Genomic DNA, 22,044 nt, shown 5'->3' on the forward strand with positions numbered 1-22,044 from the left:
CAGTGGTTAGGATTATTTTTCTTCCAATGCAGGGGGAATGGGCTCGATCCCTGGTCAGGGAATTAAGATCCTACATGTGGCAGGGCCCAAAATTAAAAAAAAAAAAAAAAAAGGTTTTGGGGAGAGGATGGTTAGTGAACAATTTTCACTTGTGTGCTCTTCTGTAACTCCCAAAGTTTTGTAATTAGAAAGAAACAATAATTTCTATTAAAAAAAAAAAAACTCACCAGAGAGCGGTATCAACAAATGGCTGCCATTACATGGAGTTTTAGTTTGAGAAGACTTTTACTTACACAATCTCATTTGATTTTCATAATAACTGAGTTAAGTCAGACCATTTATTTTATTATGTTACAAATAAGTATAACAAAATTTACCATCTTAACCATCCTTTTTTTTTTTTTTTTTTTTTTTGCGGTACACGGGCCTTTCACCGCCGCGACCCCTGCCGTTGCGGAGCACAGGCTCCAGACGCGCAGGCTCAGCGGCCCAGCCGCTCCGTGGCATGTGGGATCCTCCCGGACCGGGGCACGAACTCGTGTCCCCTGCATCGGCAGGCGGACTCTCAACCACTGCGCCACCAGGGAAGCCCCTATCCATTGGTTTTTATAATTAAATTGTATAATTACACAGCGAGTACAACTGGCATGAATAAGTTCAAGGATAAACACAACTGACTGTGAGCCCAACAAGTGGGAAGAGAAGTGTGTGGGAGTCCTAGAGAGTAGCCTTCTGCTCTGATAGCTCAGTGTACGCTCAGTGCAGGTTTTAGGAGTAAACAGAGAGCACTGTTGCATTCAACAACATGTTATGTGGAGGTAGGTTGTACTCGCTAAAGCGGTGCTTCCCAGTAAGGTAGCCATTAGCCCCATGTAGTTGTTGAGCACTTGGCAAGCTGCTAGTCCAAATGGAGATGTGTTGTATGTGTAAAATACATAGCACATTTCGAAGACTTAGCATGAAAAGAAAGAATGTGAAATATCATACTTATAATTTTTGTTAATTACCTGTTGAAGTGATAATATCTGGGTTATACTGGATTAAAGAAAATATACTTTCTAAAAAGGCAGGCCGCTGTGATTGAAACATGAGCCGCTCGCGCCTGCCCCATCTCCTCTAGCCTCTGGGAATCAGCCCCGATCCGGGATGGTTGCCGCGGGCACCCGGACGTGGCCCCGCCCCCTGCGCTTCCCGCCCCTTCCCCGCCCCGCGCTTGCGCACTCCCGCAAGGGTCTCGCAGGTGCTCCGGCGTCCGTCTTCCCCAGAGCCCGGGCGGAACCTAGGCCGCGGCGCGTCTCCGGAGCCTGGGCTTGGCCTAGCTCGCCATGCGTTGGGGGCTGCGCCCTCCCGGGCCGGGGGCAGCGGCCCTGGCCCGGAATTTGTGGGTGCCGCCCCGCTTTCCTCGTCGGCCTGGCTGGCGAGGGGCGACGAGGAGGCTTTTGGTGCGGTCAGTCACCGGGGCCAGTAACCAGCTGCAGAATTCGAGTAATGGCAGCTATCGGGACACGGTGTTGCTGCCGCAGACCAGCTTCCCCATGAAGCTGCTGGGCCGCCAGCAGCCCGACACGGAGCTGGAGGTCCAACAGGTACGGGCCGGCCTGTGCGCGGCGCGGGCCGGGAGGGGGGCCTCGGGAGGGGGGACACGGGCCCTTCCCGGAGCCACGCCTGGGCCACTTACACCCCGGGCGGGGCGGGACCCGGCCGCAGGCTCCAGGCGCTTTTGGGCCGGTGGTATTGCGACCAGGTCAGTGGAAGTCATGCGCTTCCCACAGGTTGTATTGGGTGAAAACAGAAGTGCAGAAACCTCTAGGCAAGTCCCATAGAGGTGGCAGGTTCCAGAGCGGAATGCTAAGGGGGAACCAGCGATGCTCAGCACGGATGGAATAGAAGTCCCAGTTTTAGCTTAGACAGAACCAGTCGAATTTGGATGCTTTTCCAGTGGCTTTTAAAAAGTAAATTAACATGTACACATATAAATAAAAATTCGCTTATGAGAAGTTGAAGCTCACTCTTGGTATCAATAGGTCCCTAGTTGGAATTATGGCTTGTTTGAAGGGTCAGGTAGCTGTGGTTACTTCCTCAGAGTCCGCTTCCTAAACTGTGCCCCTGTCTCCTGTATTAGATTGAATTTTCTAAGGGCAGAGATTCACTTGTTAGTTTGTGTAATTATAGAGTCTTTAAAATCCCTGATATTTTAGATATATTGTCTAAGTAAATATGCTTAGCTTAAATATTCTTATGACAACTCTCAGAGTTCTAGACTCACAAACCTGTTTTGGCCGTCTAATTTTTTAAAGTGTTTTATCCAGTACCTTGTGTATTTCTGGAACTGTGACAGTTGTAGATATTTTCTCATATAATCTTCACACCAGCTCGGTGAGTTGGATATTATTAACATTTTTTTCAAATGAGGGAATAGGCCTACAAAGGCAAAGTGACTTGGTCAAGGTCACACAGCAAGTGAGGGAAGGAGAGTGGGATTACAATCAGTGTTATTCCAAATTAAGAGAGTAGCAAGTGTTGAGGCCAAAGGATAGCAGGAATAAGATGTGAGTACGTGTGTGTGTGAGTGTGAGTGTGAGTGATGGGGGATCTACAGGTCCTTCAGCATGGAGCGGAGGGTGGGGAGTGCTGAGAGACTGCCCAAGAACTTAGTGGTACTAAACCTTTGTAGGGTCCTGTATACGTTTATAAAGCACTTAGACTTTAAACTGAAGTCTACGGAGAAGCTATTCAAAAGTATTAAAAGATGAATACTCAGATGTGCATTTTAGAAACCTCACCATTTGTGTTTTAGAGTTGAATACGTTAGAATGGGATAGGAAATAAGCAAGTGTTGGTTGTTATTTATGGTAAGATTCAGGAGTATGTATTTACATGATGTTCAGACATTATTGTTATTTTTAAACAGAAATGTGGATTTTTGGACCTTTATTCATGGCAAAGAGAAAGAAAAGTGAAGACAGAGTTTTGTCTTCACGATGGACCTCCTTATGCAAATGGTGACCCTCATGTTGGACATGCTTTAAATAAGGTAATTGTAATTCAGGTTACAAGACTTGAGGGAACACCTTTATTTAAATACACTTTGCAAAAGAGTATATTCTAATTTTATGACAGTTATGTAAATTTGCATTGGCATACTTAAACTAAAATGTCTTAGTAGAAAGTAGCAATAAACAGTTTCAGTACTGTGTGAAAAATAACATCACTCATATTTGCTTTGAACTTATTTTATGTTAGTAAGTATCATTTTATTCAGTAAATCATTAGTGAGCGTCTGTTATGTGCCAGGTATTGTCTAGACTCTGGAAATAGCAGTGAACAAAATAAGGATAAGTCCTGGCTTTATGGAGCTTGTGCTCTAAACAGGAAGGCATAATAAGAAAAATAAGTAAAATATTTAATATGTTAGATAGTTGCTACAGACTGAATATTTGTCTGTGTGTCATCCTGGCTCCCGCCCCCTGCAAATCATACGTTGAAACCTAATCCCTAATGTGGTAGTATTTGGAGGTGGGGCCTTTGAGAGGTGAATACGTCATTCTTGGCTGCTATGTGTGCAATAGACTGTAGAGGTAGAGGGAGCTTGGAAATAGGCAGACTAAGAAGGGGACTACTGCATAATTCAGGAGAGAGATGATGGCCATTTTGACCAGGGTTGAAGCCATGAAAGTGGTGTGAGAAATAGATTCTGGGTATAGGTTTTAGGTAGAGCTGACAGGATTTGCTGATGGATTAGATGTGTGGGGTGAGAAAAAGAGAAGAGTCAAGGATGCCTCCAAGAAGCATCTCGAGCACTTAGAAAGTCAGAAGAGCTCTTACCTGAGATGGAGAAGACTGGGAAGATCAGTTTGGGGGAAGAAGTCAGGATACTGTTCAGACCTGGGCATGTTTCCTTTGAGACAAGGTGAGACATGCAGGTGGAGATACTAAATAAGCAGTTGGAGGCGAGAGGTCCATACTGGATATGTAAATTGATAGGTCATCACCATAGACAGTTCAGGGCTGCATTTTGTTTTGTTTTTGAGGGGTGGCTGCTAGGTGTATTTTAAATAGTAAATGAATCGAGTAAGAAATTTAGGTTCTCCTCTAAGAGAACTCACTTGACTTCCCTGAATGTCATGTAGGCTTTCTCTGCTTTCTACCATGAAGAGTAAGAATGATTATAGTTTGCTTCATGGTTATTCTGAGGTAATAGTAGTTAAGTGGTCTGCTTTCCAGGAAACAGTTGTTTTTATTACAGGCTATTTATCAGCTGACCTTTCTTTACTGATTCTTATTTGTCACCTACATTAGGTTAAATTATTTTATGTTAGTACTCTCCTTGAGTTTTTAAATTCATTTGGCATTCTTCCCCACCCCCTACAGAGCCCCAAGAGACTTTTTTGCCAAGTAGAGCAGTAATTACACATGCATGCCTTTTGCAAAGCAAAGATTTTGTTGCTTGACATCAGTGTTCCTTTTGAGTCTAGAAGAGTATCTAAATCTTAATTTCTAGCATCCAGTCAGAATTTTTTTTCCCTTTTATTCAACTTACTCAGGTACTTGGATGAGGCTTGTAAGACTCCTTGAAATGCCCCCCCCCCCTTTTTTTTTTTTTGTTGCAGTACGCAAGCCTCTCACTGTTGTGGCCTCTCCCGTTGTGGAGCACAGGCTCTGGACGCACAGGCTCAGCGGCCATGGCTCACGGGCCCAGCCGCTCCACAGCATGTGGGATCTTCCCGGACCGGGGCATGAACCCGTGTCCCCTGCATCGGCAGGCAGACTCTCAACCACTGCGCCACCAGGGAAACCGAAAATGCCCCCATTTGTAGACAAAATGGCGTGTAATTTTTTCCTTCTGTTCTTGCATTATGGGTATTATCCAACATTTACAATGGATATGTTTGAGCACTTTCATAAATTAAACTTTGTTTTTCTATTTAAAATAAGAGGCATGGGAATTCCCTGGGGGTCCAGTGGTTAGGACTCGGGGCTCTCACTGCTGGGGTCCTGAGTTCAGTCCCTGGTAGGGGATCTAAGATCCTGCAAGCCGCATCACAAGGCCAGAAATAAATAAATAGAATAGCACAGAATAAAATAAAATAAAGAAAATGTAAAAAATAAATAAATAAAATTTAAAAATAAGATAAAATAAAATAAAATAGACAGGTATGTGATTGATCCATTTAAGGTATTATGATACCCCAGTCTTGGGTGGTATTTTTAAAACTAGGATAAGTATGGTATATCTTCCCATAATATCAATTTTATTTGTAGTTTGGGTGAAAAAAGGTATTTAACCAGTCATTCAAAACCATTTTATGTTAAGACACATTAATCTGCTTGGGCTGCTATAACAAAATACCTTAGACTGAGTGGCTTAACAAACATACATTTATTTCTTACAGTTCTGGAGGCTGGGAAGTCCAAGATTAAGGTGCCAGCTGATCTTGGCTCTCTTCCTTGCTTACAGAAAGCTACCTTCTCACTGTGTCCTCACATGGGGGTAGGGGCTGGTGGAGGGAAGAGGGGGAGAGGGGAAGAACGCTTTTCTTATAAGGGCACTGTTTCCGTCATTAGAGCCCCACTCTTATGACATCATCTAACCCTAATTACCCCCAAAATTTCATTTCCCAATACATTGAGGGTTATGGCTCTAACATGAAAGGAGGGGTTTTGGGGACACACAGACATTCAGACCGTAACACATGATATGAAATGGAATAGAAAATTCCTTTGAATTTGAAAGGAATGGAAGGGATTTTCAAGTTTAAGCTTGCTCTAAGCCCCATTTCTTCTTTCTTCCTTCTCCCACAGGCTGCTAGCCCAGCTGAGTGGCTGTTGATATCAAATTGTATGTTATAGGCCTGCCTGTGTTGAAATAGAGGGCTTCAACCAGAATGTAAATCAACTTGGTTACTAAGCACACAGTTTAGTGACTATTTTTGTAGCAAGACTTTCTTGATGAAGGAAGCAGTGAGTTACATTTTGATGTAAAGCTCTTTGTCTTGAAATAGACTGGCACCTTTCCATAGTACTGGACAAATACATAATTTCATTGTTCTCAAAAAATTTTTTTCCAGAATAACCTGTGGTAACATGCACCAATCTTAAATTATTCAGTTTGATGAGTTATGACAACTGTATACATCTGTTAACCTCCCAGTGCAAGATATAGAAGATATATATATGTGTCTATATATACACACATTTACTGAAGTATAATTGATTTACAATATTAATTAGTTTTAGGTGTACAACATAGTGATTCAATATTTTTATACAGTACAAAATGATCACCACAGTAGGTCTGGTTACTGTCACGATACAATTTATTACAATATTACTATATTCCCTATACTGTACATTACATCCCTGTGACTTATTTATTTTATAAGTGTAAATTGGACTTCTGAATCCCTTTCACCTTTCCTTTCACCTTTTTGAACATTGCCCTACCCCCTTTCCCTCTGGCAACCACCAGTTTGTTCTCTGTATCTATGAGTCTGTTTTTCTTTTTTTATATTTGTTTGTTTTGTTTGATTCCACATAAAAGTGAAATCATACGCTATTTGTCTTCCTCTGTCTAACTTATTTAACTTATTTCTAGGTCCATTCATGTTTTCCCAAGTGGCAAGATTTTATTGTTTTTTTATGGCTGAGTAATATTCCATTTTTTATATATGCCACATACCCTTTATCTATGCATCTATTGATAGACACTTAGGTTGCTTCCATATCTTAGGTTGCTATTGTAAATAATGCTGCTATGAACATGGAAATGTGTGTATCTTTTCAAATTAGTGTCTTTGTCTTCTTCAGATAAATACCCAGAAGTGGAATTGCTAAGTAGTATGGTATTGATAGTTCTGATTTTAATTTTTGAGGAATTTTCATACTGTCTTCCATAATGGTTGTATCAATTTACATTCCTACCAATAGTGGACAAGGGTTCCCTTTTCTCTGTGTCCTTGTTATTTGTTGTCTCTTTGGTAATAGGCATTCTTACAGGTGTGAGGTGATATCTGAGTGTGCTTTTGACTTGCATTTCCTTGATGATTAGTGATACTGAGTATCTTTTCATGTGCCTGTTGGCCATCTGTATATCTTCTTTGGAAAAATGTCTGTTCAGGTCCTCTGCCCATTTTTTAATTGAGTTTTGTGTGTGTGTGTGTGTGTGTGTGTGTGTGTGTGTGTTTTCTTTTCTTTCTTTTTTTGCTGTTGAGTTGTATGAGTTCTTTATAGATTTTGTATATTAACTCTTTATCGGACATATCATTTGAAAATCTTCTCCCATTCCCTAGATTGCCTTTTAGTTTTCTATATTGTTCCCTTCACTGTGCAAAAAGCTTTTTAGTTTGAAGTAGTCCCATTTATTTTTGCTTTTGTTGCCCTTGCCTGAGGAGACAGATCCAAAAACATATTGCTAAGACCCATGTCAGAGAGCTTACTGCCTTTATTTTTGTCTAGGAGTTTTAAGGTTTCAGGTCTTAAATTCAAGTCTTTAATCCATTTTATCTCTGTATATCATATATGAAAGTGGTCTAGTTTCATTCTTTTCCATGTAGCTATGCAGTTTTCCCAACATCATTTATTGAAGAGACTGTCTTTTTCCCATTGTACATTTTTGCCTCCTTTGTCATAGATTCATTGGCCATATAAATGTGGGGTTTATTTCTGGGCTCTCTATTCTGTTACATTGATCAATGTGTCTGTTTTTTGTTCCAGTATCATACTGTTTTGATGACTGTGGCTTTGTAGTGTAGTTTGAAATCAGAGTGGATGATACCTCCAGCTTTGTTCTTCCTTATCAAGATTGTTTTGGCTGTTCAGGGTCTTTTGTGTTTCCATGTAAATTTTAGAATTATTTGTTCTAGTTCTGTGAAAAATGTTGTTGGTATCTTGATAGGGATTGCATTGAATCTGTAGATTGTCTTGGGTAGTATGGTCATTTTAACAATATTCTTCCAATCAATGAGCAGAATATATCTTTCCATTTGTTTGCATTTGTTTGTGTCATCTTCAGTTTCTTTCATCAGTGCCATAGCTTTTGGAGCACAGGTCTTTTGCCTTAGATTTATTCCTAGGTATTTTATTCTTTTTAATGAAATTGTAAATGAGATTGTTTTCTTAATTTCTATTTCTGATAGTTTATTGTTTGTGTAAAGAAATGCAAAAGATTTCTGTATATTATTTTTATATCCTGCAACTGTACTGAACTTGATGAATTCTAATAGTTTTTTGTGACATCTTTAGGATTTTCTATATATAGTATTATGTCATCTGCAGACAGTGACAGTTTTACTTCTTCCTTTCCGATTTAGATTCCTTTTATTTCCTTTTCTTGTCTGATTGCTGTGGCTAGGACTTCTAATACTATGTTGAAATAAAAGTGGTAAGAGTGGACACCCTTGTCTTGTTCCTGATCTCAGAAGAAAAGCTTTTAGCTTTTCACCACTGAGTATGATGTTAGCTGTTGGTTTGTCAAATATGGCCTTTATTATTTCAGGTTATGTTCTCTCTGTACCCAGTTTGTTGAGAGTTTTATCATAAATGGATTTTGGCAAACACTTTTTCTGCACCTTGTGAAATGATCATATGATTTTTATTCTTTGTTCTGTTAATGTGATGTATCACATTGATTGATTTGCAGATATTGAATCATCCTTGCATCCCTGGAATAAATCCTGCTTGATCATGGTGTATGATCCTTTTAATGAATTATTGAATTCACTTTGCTAACATTTTGTTGAGGATTTTTGCTTCTGTGTTCATAAGTAATATTGGCCTGTAATTTTCTTTTTTTAGTAGTGTCCTTGTGTGGTTTTGGTATCAGGGTAATGCTGGCCTCATAGAATGAGGAGTTCCTGCCCTCATTACTGTTTTGGTTTCTATTGCTTTAATTTTTTTGCCCATTGTAAAATTTCAGGTAGGTTGAATCATAACATATATTCTTCTGTGTCTGGCTTCTTTAACTCATGTAGTATTTTTTGATACTCGTAGGTGCTGTTATAGATGTCAATAATTGATTCCTTTTTAATTGTCTTTAATTGGTTAGTAGCATTCCATTGAGAGAATGTACCAAAATTTATTCACTATTTTTTTCAGTCCTTTATTTTTATGTATACTTTAATGGAAAATTTGGAGAGGGCACAACCTTTGACATCTGTCTGTATTTTCAAAACCAGAAATCTGGTCACTAAACAAGTCAGTATTGCTATTAGAGCAGAATTATAATATGTATTATACAATGTATTAGAACAGTTAATTGTATTGAAAACTTCTGAAACATTTGAGATGTGTTACACATATTGCACATTCCTCAGTATTAAGTTTGTTTGCTTCCACAGAGGCCAAATTATGCTGCTTGATAGCTCATTTTCAAATTATTAGACATATTACATTAGATGGTAAAAAGGGCATTTATTTCTTTTCATGGACAAAACTGAAGTGCTTGGTTTTTTTTTAATTGTTTTTTAAGTACATGCTATTCGAAAGCAATATCATTCAAATTTTGTCTTAATTAAAGTTTATATTTGAAGTAATTGTAGATTCAAGTGCATTTTTAAGAAAAAATAGAGAGGACTCCTTGAACATTTTACCCAATTTCCCCCAATGGTAACATCCTGCAAAACTGTAGTACCATATCACAACCACAATTGACATCAATACAATTAAGATACCAAACATTTCCATCAAGAATCCCTCATGATGCCCTTTTATAGCTGTATTCATTTCCCTCTTTTCCCACCACCTCCTTTAGCTGTTCTAACTACTAATCTGTTCTCTACTTCTATATTTTTGTCATTTCAAGAATGCTGTGTAAATGTAATCATACAGTTTTGGGGATTGACTTTTTTCACTCAGCATAATTTCCCTGAGACTCATCCAGGTTACTGAGCATATCAATAATAGTCTGTTTTATTGCTGAGTGGTATCCCGTGGTGTGATGTACCACAGGTTGTTTCACCATTCACCTGTTAACACCTGACTTGTTGCCAGTTTTTTTTATTATTAGGAATAAAGCTACTATATACATTCACGTATAGGTTTTTGTCTGAATGTAAGTTTTCATTTCTGTGGGATAAATGCCCAGGACTGCACTTGCTGGGTCATATGGTAGTTGCATGTTTAGTTTTTAAAGAAAATACCAAACTGGTTTAAGTGGTGGCTTTTAGCATTTTACATTCCTACCAGTAACGTACGAATGATCTTGTTTCTCTGCATGTCAGCAGCATTTGGTGTTGTCACTGTTTTTTATTCTAGCCATTCTGATGGCTGTGTATCCCATTTTGGTTTTAAATTTGCATTTCCTTAATGGCTAATGATGTTAAACACTTTTCCATCTATTTATTTGCCATGTGTTGAGCCTCTTTGGTGAAATGTCTCTTTATGTCTTTTGGCCATTTTCTAATTAGATTGTTTAATTTTTTACTATTTTATTTTGAGAGTTTTTTTTAATATATTCTAGGTACTGAATCTTTGCCAGGATACGCGGTTTGCAACTATTTCTCCCAGTCTGTAGTTTGTGTTTTCATCCTCTTAACAGGGTATGTTGCAAATTGAAAGTTTTAAATTTTGATGAAGTCTAATTGATCAGATCATGCCTTTAGTGTCATGTCTAAGAACTCTTTGCCTAACCTGAAGTCCTGAAGATTTTTTTTTTTTCTAAAAGTTTTACACTTTACATTTAAAACCCCATGATCTGTCTTGAGTTTATATAAGGTGTGAGGCTTAGATTGAGGTTTATTTTTTCCCATATGGATGTTTACTTGCTCCAGCACCATTATTATCTTTTCCCTAATCAATTGCTTTTGTACCAATATCAAAAATCAGTTGAACAAACTTGTGTGGGCCTATTTCTGGATATTCTGTTCGGTTTTTTTGTTCTGTATGTCTCTTTCTACAAATACCACAGTTTTGTTTACTATGGCTATAGAGTAAGTTTTGAAATTTGGTAGTCTGATTCTTCCCCCCCTTTTTTTTTTTCAGAATTGCTTTAGCTATTTTGGTTTCTTTGCCTTTACATTAAAATTTAGAATAATTTTTTTGACTTTGAATTTTGGGAGTATTAGCAGGTACCAGGTCAATTGTGTGGGTAGGTAGTAAACAGCAAGCAGTATGCAAATTTTTTTGTGAGAACTAATTTTAAAAAATTACCCCCAGTTTTATTGAGATACAATTGACATGTAACATTGTATTAATTAAGGTATATGACATATATATATATATATATATATATATATATATATATATAATGAAATGATTACCACAGTAAGTTTAGTTAATATCCATTGTGTCACATAGTTCCAAATTTTTATTTTCTTACAGTGAAAACTTTTAAGATCTACCCTCTTAGCAACTTTAAAATATATAATACAGTGTTGTTACTATAGTCAGCATGCTGTACCTTACATCCCCAGAGCTGGTAAGTATTATAATTTGGAGTTTGTACCTTCTGACCATTGTCACCCATATCTCCAACCCCCCCAGCCCCCACCTATGGCAACCACCAATCTGTTCTCTGTTTGATTTTTTTTAAAATCCATGATATAAGGAAAAACGGATAAATTTGATTTCATCAAAGTTAGAATCTTTCTAGGAGTTTGATTTTTTTTTATATTCCACATATAAGTTAGATCATAGAGTATCTGCCTTTCTCTGTCTTACTTTATTTAGCATAACGCTCTCAAGTTCCATCTACATTGTTGCAAATGGCAGGATTTTCTTCTTTTTTATGGCCGAATAATATTCCATTGTATATATAGACCACATTTTCCATATTCATTCATCCATCAGTGGGTACTTAGGTTGTTTCCCTGTCTTGACTGTTGTAAATAATGGGGCAGTGAACATGGGGGTGCACATATATTTCCAAGTGTTTTCATTTCCTTCAGATAAATACCCAGAAATGGAATTGATGGATCATATGGTAGTTCTACTTTTAGTTTTTTTGAGGAACCTCCATGCTGTTTTCCATAGTGGCTGCACCAAATTACATTCCCATCAGTAGTGCACAAGGATTCCCTTTTCTCCACATCCTTGTCAACACTTATATCTCTTGTCCTTTAGAGGACAGCCATTCTGACAGTTGTGAGGTGATACCTCATTGTGGTTTTGATTTGTATTTCCCTGGTGATTGGTGATGTTGTGTAGCTTTTCATGTACTTGTTGACCATTTTTATGTCTTCTTTGGGAAAATGTCTGCTCAGGTCTTTTGTCCATTTTTTAAATTGGATTATTTGTTCTTTTTGCTGTTGAGTTTTACATATCCTTGTATTGACTATGTATTCATACAGTAAATATCTTTGTGTTTTGATTATTAACCTCTTATCAGAAAAATGGTTTGCAAATTTTTTTCCCATTCTGTAAGTTACCTTTTCATTTTGTTCATTGCTTCTTTTGCTCTCAAGAGGCTTTTTAGTTTGATACAGTCCCACTTTTTGTTTTTTGCTTTCATTACTTGTGCAACAAAAATCATTGTCAAGACCAAAGTCATGGGGCTTTTCCCCTATATTTTTCTTCTAGTAGTTTTGCAATTTCAGGTCTTAACTTTAAGTCCTTAATCCATTTCAAGTTAATTTTGGTAAGTGGTGTAAGGTAGGGGGTCTACTTTCATTTTTTTGCATGTAAATATATGGTTTTTCCATTACCATTTATTGCAGAGACTATTCTTTCCCCATTGAGTGAGAATTCTTGGCTTTCTTGTCACATATTAGTTGATTTTATATACAAAGGTTATTTTTGGGCTCTTGATTCTTTTACATTGGTCTCTGTGTCTGTTGTTATGCTAATACTATAGTGTTTTGATTACAATAGCTTTGTAATATCAGGAAATGTGGTGTCTCTAGCTTTGTTTGTTCTCTAATTTGCATTGGCTATTTGGTCTCTTTTGTGGTTCATTATGAATTTTAGGATTTTTTTTTCTGTTTCTGGGAAAAATGTCATTGGAATTTTGACATGGGTTGCATTGAATCTTTAATGGCTTTGGGTGTATGGGCATTTTAACAGTACAGACATACCTTGGAAGATATTTCGGGTTCAGTTCCATTCCACTGCAATAAAGCAAATATTGGATCGAGGCTAGTGTCATAAATGTTTTGGTTTTCCATTGCATATAAAAGCTGTTTACACTACATTGTAGTCTATTAAGTGTGCAATAGCATTATCTGTCAAAAAATGCACATAAGGGCTTCCCCGGTGGCGCATTCGTTGAGAGTCCGCCTGCCGATGCAGGGGACATGGGTTCATGCCCCGGTCCGGGGAGATCCCACATGCCGCGGAACGGCTAGGCCCGTGAGCCATGGCCACTGAGCCTGCGCGTCCGGAGCCTGTGCTTCGCAACGGGAGTGGCCACAGTAAGAGGCCCGCGTACCACAAAAAAAAAAAAAAAAAAAAAAAAAAAAGCACATACCTTAATTTAAAAATACTTTATTGCTAAAGGAATGGTAACCAATATCTGACCAGGCAGGGTTGCCACAAACCTTCAATTTGTAAAAAAATGCAATATCCCTGAGTTGCAATAAAATGAAGCACAATAAAACGAGGTATGCCTGTATTAATTCTTCTGATCCATGAATATGGGATATCTTTCCATTTATTTGTGTCATCTTCCTTTCTTTCATCCATGTCTTCATGGTTTTCTGTGTACAGATCTTTTAGCTCCTTGGTTAAATTTATTTCTAAATATTTTATTGTTTATGGTCCTATTGTACATAGAGGGTTTTTAAAATTTCTTTTTCAGATAGTTTATTAGCATATAGGAACGTCTGATTTTTGTATGTTGATTTTGTATCCTGAAACTTTAATGAACTTGTTTATTCTAACAGTTTTTTTGTCAAGTCCAGGATTTTCTGTATATAACGTCACGTCATCTGCAAACAAAGACAATTTTACTGCTTACTTTTTGGTTGGATATCTTTTTTTTTTTCCTTTTCTATTTGTTCTGGCTAGGACCTCTAATACTATATTGAATAGGAATGGTGAGAGTGGGCATCCTTGTATTATTCCTGACCTTAGAGGAAAAGGTTTCAGCCTCTCACCATTCAGTATGATGTTAGCTGTGACCTTGTCATATATGGCCTAATGTATTATCTTTGAGGTATGTTCCTTCTGTACCCACTATATTGAGAGTTTTTAGAATGAAATTTTTATATGTTGAATTTTGTCAAATGCTTTTTCAGTTTCTATTGAGATGAACATGTGATTTTTATCTTCTAATGTGGTGTGTCAACTTAATTATTTGTTTATGTGGAACCATCCTTGCATCCCAGGGATGAATCCCACTTTATCATGGTGTATGATCCTTTTAATATGCTGTTGAATTTGATTTGATAGTATTTTGTTAATAACTTTTACATCTATATTCATCAGGGATTTTGGCCAGTGGTTTTCTTGTAGTACCCTTGTCTGGCTTTGGTATTAAGGTAGTGTTGGCCTTATAAAATGGGTTTGGGAGTGTTCAGTTTTTCTGAAGAGTTAGAAAAAGATTGGCATTCATTCTTCTGTAAATATTTGCTAGAATTCATCTGTGAAGTCCTGGGCTTTTCTTTTTTGGGAGATTTAAAATTACTCATTCCGTCTTTTTATTTGTTACTGTTCTGTTCAGATTTTCTATTTTTTCATGATTCAGTCTGGGTGGGTTTTATGTGCCTGCAAATTTTTCCATTTTTCCTAGGTTGTTCAATTTCTTGGCATATAATTGTTCACAGTAGTCTCTTACGATCCTTTCTTTGTATTTCTCCAGTGTCAGTTGTAATGTCTCCTGTTTCACTCATAATTTTATTTATTTCAGTTTTCTGTCTTTCTTGGTTAAGTCTAGTTAAAGGTTTGTCAATTTTGTTTATATTTTCAAAAACCACCACTTAGTTTTATTGATCTTTTCTATTTGTTTTTCCTGTGCTCTGTTTCATTTATTTCTGCTCCAATTTCTGTTATCTCTTTCTTTCCCCTGACTTTGAGCTTTGTTTGTTCCTTTCTAGTTCCTTGAAGTGTAAAGTTAGGTAGTTTGAGATCTGTCTTTTTGCTTAATGTAGGTGTTTTTCACTGTCAACTTCCCTTTTTGCCCTGCTTTTACTGCATCCCATAAGATCTTTTTCCAGCAGTTATTTAAGATGTTTATTCAAATTTCATCTTTTTGGTAATTAGAAATATTACCATTTGTCTTTTTACTTTTTTAAAATGTCTCTTTAAATTAAATCAGGGAAATTTGCACACATTGAATATTACCTTTTGTTTTTTCATTTCCTCTTTCAATTTTTTAATATATTGTTTCGGTAAAAAAGTGAGAACGAGTGTTAAACCTTTGGTATATTAAATAAAAGCAACTTTAATCCCCAATACCTTTTCCTATATCAACTAAAGATTCTTTTTATATATATATAAATTTATTTATTTATTATTTTTGGCTGTGTTGGGTCTTTGTTGCTGTGTGTGGGCTTTCTCTAGTTGTGGCGAGCGGGGGCTACTCTTCATGGTGGACTGCAGGCTTCTTGTTGCGGTGGCTTCTCTTGTTGTGGAGCACAGGCTCTAGGCATGTAGGCGTCAGTGGTTGTGGCACGCAGGCTCAGTAGTTGTGGCTCACGGGCTGTAGAGCGCAGGCTCAGTAATTGTGGCACACGGGCTTAGTTGCTCTCCGGCATGTGGGAATCTTCCTGGACCAGGGCTCGAACCTGCGTCCCCTGCATTAGCAGGTGGATTCTTAAGCACTGCACCACCAGGGAAGTCCTCAACTAAAGATTCTTAAAGTAACTTAAAGCACTTAGATATCCTTGGAAAGTAATATTATAATATACAATAACATTTCTGTATTACATTTTCATAAATATTGTTAAAAGGAATAATAAATCACATATTCTTTCTTTCAAAATATGGAAAACTGAAATAGTAAAACTAAATTGACAAAATTGTAATTTGTTTATGCTGGATTTTACCTAATTTTAATGAAAATAGTTATTACATGTTACGTACATTTGAAGGTATAAGAAATATATTTTCTTCATTGCCCAAAATTTTTTATTGCAAAATACTTACGTACAGACCTCTAAGAACATTTTCATAATGACCATTAAGTGTATAGAAAACATTTTTCAAATCTGAGTGTAAGTGGAGGGGAAAGCAGGATGCAAGGTGACTAAAGTCCAGAGTTTGGGTGACTTGGCAAGGTCATCCAGTTAACAGGTTGAAGTTGTGGATGTGACCCAGGCAGGATTTTCTTGTTTAAAAATGCTGCAGATGAGTGTACTTAAAACAAAGGGGAGGAAAATCTAGTTATAGCCCACCCACATCATTTTATACCAGAAAAACAACTGTAGCAAGTAACTTTGAGTGTTTTAGAACTTATTTAGGTGTATGGTCCGTTGGTATCCAGGTTTAATACCTGCCTGTGAGTGCCATGTTCCACCACAACCCCAGCTCCAGCACACTGGCTGTTAGCAGCTAATTCTTTTCCACATAGAGTCAGGAATTGGGACTAAAGTTCTAACCCTTCTTCTTTTCCAGAGTTAGCGTGATACTGCATGTTTCCTCCTTTTACTTTCCCCACAGAGGTGGCTTCAGGGATGATGAGAATGTCACCAAGTAGATTCAGTATAGAGATGTGCTTTCCATTTTCTGTCTCAGTTACCTAATCTTACAAGCCAGCTCCCTTGAAAAAGTATGTGTAGATCACTAGTCCTCTCTGGTCCTCTCTAAACCTCCGCCCTCTGGTCTGCAGTGGGGTGTACTTGTAGCTGGGTGTGTGGCTGTTGCTGCAGGAGTACCTTGGCCTGAGGTGTCTGGCCGCTCTCAGCCACAGCTGGAGCCTGTACAGCAATCCAGTGAATTCAGGCCAAGTGCTATGCAATCTCTGCCCCCCATAAGTTTTGGTATATTGTGTTTCTGTTTTCATTTGTTTTCAAGATATTTTTGATGTCCTTTTTTATTTTTTCTTTGACCTATTGGTTTTTCAGAAATGTATTGTTTACTTTCCACATATTTGTGAGATTTTCAGTTTTCTTCTTGTTGAGTTTTAGTTTCATGCCATTGTGGTCAGAAAAGATTGTTGGTATGGTTTCACTCTTTCTACATTTGTTAACACTTGTTTTACGGCCAAATATTATTTATTCTGGACATTAATCTGTGTGTGCTTGAGAAGAATGTGTATTCTGCTGTTTGTCAGTGGAATCTTCAGTATACGTCTGTTAGGTTCATATGGTCTGAAGTATAGTTTAAATCTGTTTCCTTATTGATTTTCTGTCTGGACCATCTATCCATTGTTCAAAATGGAGTATTGAAGTCCTATACTATTGTATTATTTTCTATTTCTCCAAATCTGTTTGTAGTTACTTAATATATTTAGGTGCTCCAATGTAGGGTACATATACATTTACAACTAATAATTTTCTCTTGGTAAATCGACCCCTTTATCATTATTACATCGTTTGTCTCTTATTAGAATTTTTGACTTAAAGTCTATTTTGTCTGATATAAAGTCTATTTTGTCTGATACAAGTATAGCTACCTCTTCTGAGTTTCCATTTGTGTGGAATATCTTTTTCTATCCCTTTACCTGATTCCTAAGTGTGTCTTTAAAGCTGACATGATCTCTTGTAGGCATCATACAGTCGGGTCTTGTTTTTTTCATCCTTTCAGCCACTCTGTACTTTCTGATTGGAAGATGTAATCCTTTTACATTTAAAATAATTATTGATAGGCAAGTCCTTACTAATGCCAACTTATTGTTTCCTATTTGTTTTGTAGTTCCTTTGTTCCTCTCTTTCTTTTTTCCTTCATGAATTGATGATTTTTCTTAAAGGCATGCTTTGATTTCCTTCTCTTTATCTTTTGTACCTTTACTATGGATTTTTGTTTTGTGGTTACCATGAGGCTTACATAAAGCACCTTATAGCTGTAACAGTCTGTATGAACTAACAAATCATATTTGATTGCACACAAAAACTGCCCTTTTACTCCCAGTACACATTTATGTTTCTTATAATTTTGCTTTATATCTTTTTATATTGTATATTCATTAATATGTTTTTTGTTTGTTTGTTCTTTTGCGGTACGCGGGCCTCTCACTGTTGTTGCCTCTCCCGTTGCGGAGCACAGGCTCCAGATGCACAGGCTCAGCAGCCATGGCTCACGGGCCCAGCCGCTCCGCAGCATGTGGGATCTTCCCGGGCCGGGGCACAAACCCGTGTCCCCTGCATCGGCAGGTGGACTCTCAACCACTGCACCACCAGGGAAGCCCAACGTGTTATTTTAATTATAATTTTTTTTTAACACTTCTGTCATTTAACCTTTATACTAGAGTTATGTCATTAACACACCACCATATTACAGTATAGGAGTATTTTGAATTTGCCTAATACTTACCTTTACCATATTTTAAATTTTTATATGTTTTCTAGGCACTAATTATCATCCTTTCATTTCAGCTTGGAGAACTCCTTTTAGGATTTCTTGTAATGTAGGTCTAGTGGTGATGGACTCCTTCAGCTTTTGTTTGTCTGTAAAAGTAGTTATCTTTTTTTTTTTTTTTGTGCTTTATAAACATTGTTAATTGCCTTAAGAACACCTTGAGTTAAGGACTCCCAACTTTCATTTACAGATGAGAAAACAATTGTTCAGAGAAGTAGTAAGATAATTTGTCCAAAATTGAAAAGCAGAGCTAGAATCCAAACCCAGTTCCAAACACCAGGACCCATAATTACCATTCTAGAGTGTCTTCTGATATACTGACTTGCAAGTATAATTGAGATCAGGGGAGCTCAGTGTGTAGCCCCAGTGGGGTCTAGCTCTCTGTCTGGACTTAGAGCTGTCTCTGGCCATACAATCCAGGGGCTCTCGGTGAACAGGGGAGTAGGCATGACGGTAGGCATCTCTCCACCAAACCACCAACTTCAACTCTCTTTAGGAGAAGAACAAGGTGATCACTGTCACGTTCATGTCCAAACATCTAGATTTGTTCTGAAAGCAGAGAATGGAAGTAAGGTGGATCCAGATTTGTCTCTTCTCTTTCTGGATCACAAGCTTCTCAAGGGCAGAAAGCACATCTTCTTTGTTGATGGGACATGCATAGCACCCCATGAGGAGGCTAGATGAGGCCTGAAAAATGCCTGCAGCTCCGAGGAGGTGGGCTTGTGGAAGGGGCAGCGTTCTCATTGGAAACCAGTCTATTCAGGTCTTGATAGTGACTTCTGGGTCACCTCTTTTCGGGTTCTAGAGGCTGCCTGCATTCCTTGGCTCAGGCCCTTCCATTTCACAAAAGTAGTTATCTTTCTTTTCATTTATGAAGAATAACTTTTCCAGTTACGTATTATTGGTTGGCAGTTTTTTATTTGCAGGACTTTGAATATATCATGCCATTCTTTTTGGCCTGCAAGGTTTCTGCTTTGAAATCTAGTTGTAGCTTTATGGAGGTTCCCTTGTAAGTGGTAAGTGACAAGCTTTTTTTCTGTTGCTGCTTTCAAGATGCTCACTTTGTCTTTGATTTTTGACACTTTTATTATTATATGTCTTTGAGAAGATCTGTTTGGGTTGAATTTGTTTAGGGATCTGTGAGCTTCATGAATTTGAATGTTCATATCTTTCCGCAGATTTGGGAAATTCTTAGCTATTATTTCTTTAAATAAGCTTTTGACTCTTTTTCCCTTCCTCCTTCTGGGACTCTCATAAAGCATATATTGCTCCTTTCAGTTGTGTCACGTAAGTACTGCAGGCTTTCGTCATTCCTTTTTATTCTTTTTTCTTTTTGTACCTCTGACTGGATAATTTGAAATGATCTATCTTTGATTTCACTGAATCTTTCTTCTGGTTGGCGATACCTGCTGTTGAAGCTCCTGTTGAATTCTGAAGAATCCATTGTATTCTTCAGCTCCAAAATTTATTTTTGGTTGTTTTATATGTTTTATCTCTGTGTTGAATTTCTTGTTTTGTTCATGAGTTGCTTTCTGATTTTGTAAATTATTATTTGTAATTGTGTTAAGCTGGTGGTTGTCTTTGTTTTTATAGTTCTCAGAGCATCTTTTTTTTTTTTTTTTTTGCGGTACACGGGCCTCTCACTGTTGTGGCCTCTCCCGTTGCGGAGCACAGGCTCCGGACGCGCAGGCTCAGCAGCCATGGCGCACGGGCCCAGCCGCTCCGTGGCATGTGGGATCTTCCCGGACCGGGGCACGAACCCGTGTCTCCCGCATCGGCAGGCGGACTCTCAACCACTGCGCCACCAGGGAAGCCCTCTCAGAGCATCTTTAGAACAGTTATTTTGAATTGTTTGTTATGAAATTTGTTGATCTCCATTTTTTTGGGTTCTTTTATGGAAGTTGACTTATTTCCTTTGGTAGAGCTGTGTTTCCTTGACCCTTTGTGATTCCTGTAGTCTTGCGTAGATAGCGGTACATTTGAAGGAGTTTTCACCTCTTCCAGACTTTATAGACTGATTTCAATAAGGAAAGACCTCTTTTCTGTGTGGGAACATGTTGGAATGTGCTGTAACTGCTGGTGTACTGGTGCAGGATGCCAAGTGTGGGTGTGTGGCTGCTCTGGGTCAGAGATGGATCTGGTGTGGTGTCTTGTCTGCAGAGGCAGTTGGGGTCTACAACATAATACCTGTATGATCTTTGGTGGGCTCTGCAGGTGGTCCTTCATGGCTGCACAGGCTGTTTGTGTTCAGTGATGTTTCCAGGTTCAGTGGCTGGGGACAAGGGCAAGCAGTGGTCATGGCTGGAACTGGTGATATGCACAGGCTTGGCTGCTGGGGCTGGCCACAGATACCTATATGGTGGCAGGGTTCAGCTGCAAACTTATCTGCAGTGGTCAAGGTCAGAGTCAGCAGTAGTGTCCTGGGCCACCTGTAAGCACATGATCAGCTACAGGGGCCCTGGCTATTGGCATGTACTCCCATGAATACAGTGGCTAGCCACAGGCACGATCATGGCAGTGGGTATCAGTGATGAGAGTTGAGGCTGGCACCATTCAGGTGAGTGTTAGGAGTCAGGGCCAGATCCAGCCCCATTAACAGCTGTGGGGGGCTTGGCTGTTGGTGTGCACGTGTGTGTCCCAAGGAGGTAACTTCAGGTGGCTGCAGTGGTGCAGGCCAGTGACAGAGTCAGGGCCAGGTTTTCTCCCCAAACAGCTGTGGGGACCTTGGCTGCCAGTGTGCGCTTGTGCATGTGCAGAGGCTAGCCTTGTGCGTGTGCATGGCAGCGGATGCTGGTGATTTGAGTTGGGGGCCTGCAGTGTGCAGGTGCACAGCTGCTGGGGCTGGACACAGGCACACACAGTGGTGTAGGTCAGTGACATGCATCAGGGCCAGATCTTTGTCCTTAGCAGTTGTGGGACCTTGGCAGTCGGTGTGCCTCTGTGCACCTGCAGGGGCCTACGGTGGTGTCTTGCGTGTGTGCAGCCACGGTGGCTGGGGCTGGTTGTGCTGTCGCTTTTGGGCTCCAGCAGCAGAAGGTGGGGAGCTAGCAGGGAAAGCCGCAGACAGCTGGTATCTACAGGCATGAAAACTTGGAAAACCTCGGTGGTGAAATCTGCAGGTTGTCTGCGGCATCTGTGTTGACTGTTGCTTTGCTCAGTGGTGAGAAAGAGCTACTGCTGAGCAGTCTGTTGTCGTCTGTGATGAGGTCCTTAATAACAAAAGCTGGGGAGGTCTGCAGCATCCACAGAGCTATTGAGGTTCTCATTGATGTAGGCTGCTAGAGTCCTCTGCAGAGAAAGGAGGCCAGTGTGAGCTGTGGTTCCCATGCTGCCTGGCTGATACTGGCTAGCCCTGCCCGTCTTCCTTGATCTAACTGTGTGTAGATGTCTCAGCTTTGCTGCGCTCTAAGGTGGAGTGAAACCAAAGTGGATGCTCCGCACGGTACCCTGGAAGGCTGGAGAAGCTGGTCATTCACTTTCTCTTCCTTTCCTGGTGACGGGAACTCTCTCCAGCCAAGGAGTACCCAGTGCCTGCCTAGGTGATTAGACGATGCAGCCAGAGCAAACTGTTTTTCCCACCTTTCTTGTGCATTTTTCTCAGGCTTTTTTGTCCCACTGTGTTGAAGCTTCTCAAGTAGACTCCAGAGCTATTTTTGT

The 22,044-nt window shown here is 39.1% G+C and overlaps 1 protein-coding gene across 1 annotated transcript in view; it reads left to right on the forward strand.

The window, feature by feature from the left end:
• Positions 1-1,234: 1,234 nt before the first annotated feature.
• IARS2 (isoleucyl-tRNA synthetase 2, mitochondrial) overlaps positions 1,235-22,044 on the forward strand; it is a 77,016-nt gene continuing 56,206 nt past the window's right edge. Inside the window, exons 1-2 of the mRNA XM_081254467.1 lie at positions 1,235-1,586; positions 2,912-3,034. Coding sequence (XP_081110593.1) covers positions 1,326-1,586; positions 2,912-3,034 — 384 coding nt within the window. The 5' untranslated portion in view covers positions 1,235-1,325. The remainder of the gene's footprint in view (positions 1,587-2,911; positions 3,035-22,044) is intronic.

The sequence above is a fragment of the Mesoplodon bidens genome (genome assembly GCF_964165515.1).
Source record: "Mesoplodon bidens genome assembly, chromosome: 2".
NCBI classification, from domain to species: Eukaryota; Metazoa; Chordata; class Mammalia; order Artiodactyla; family Ziphiidae; genus Mesoplodon; species Mesoplodon bidens.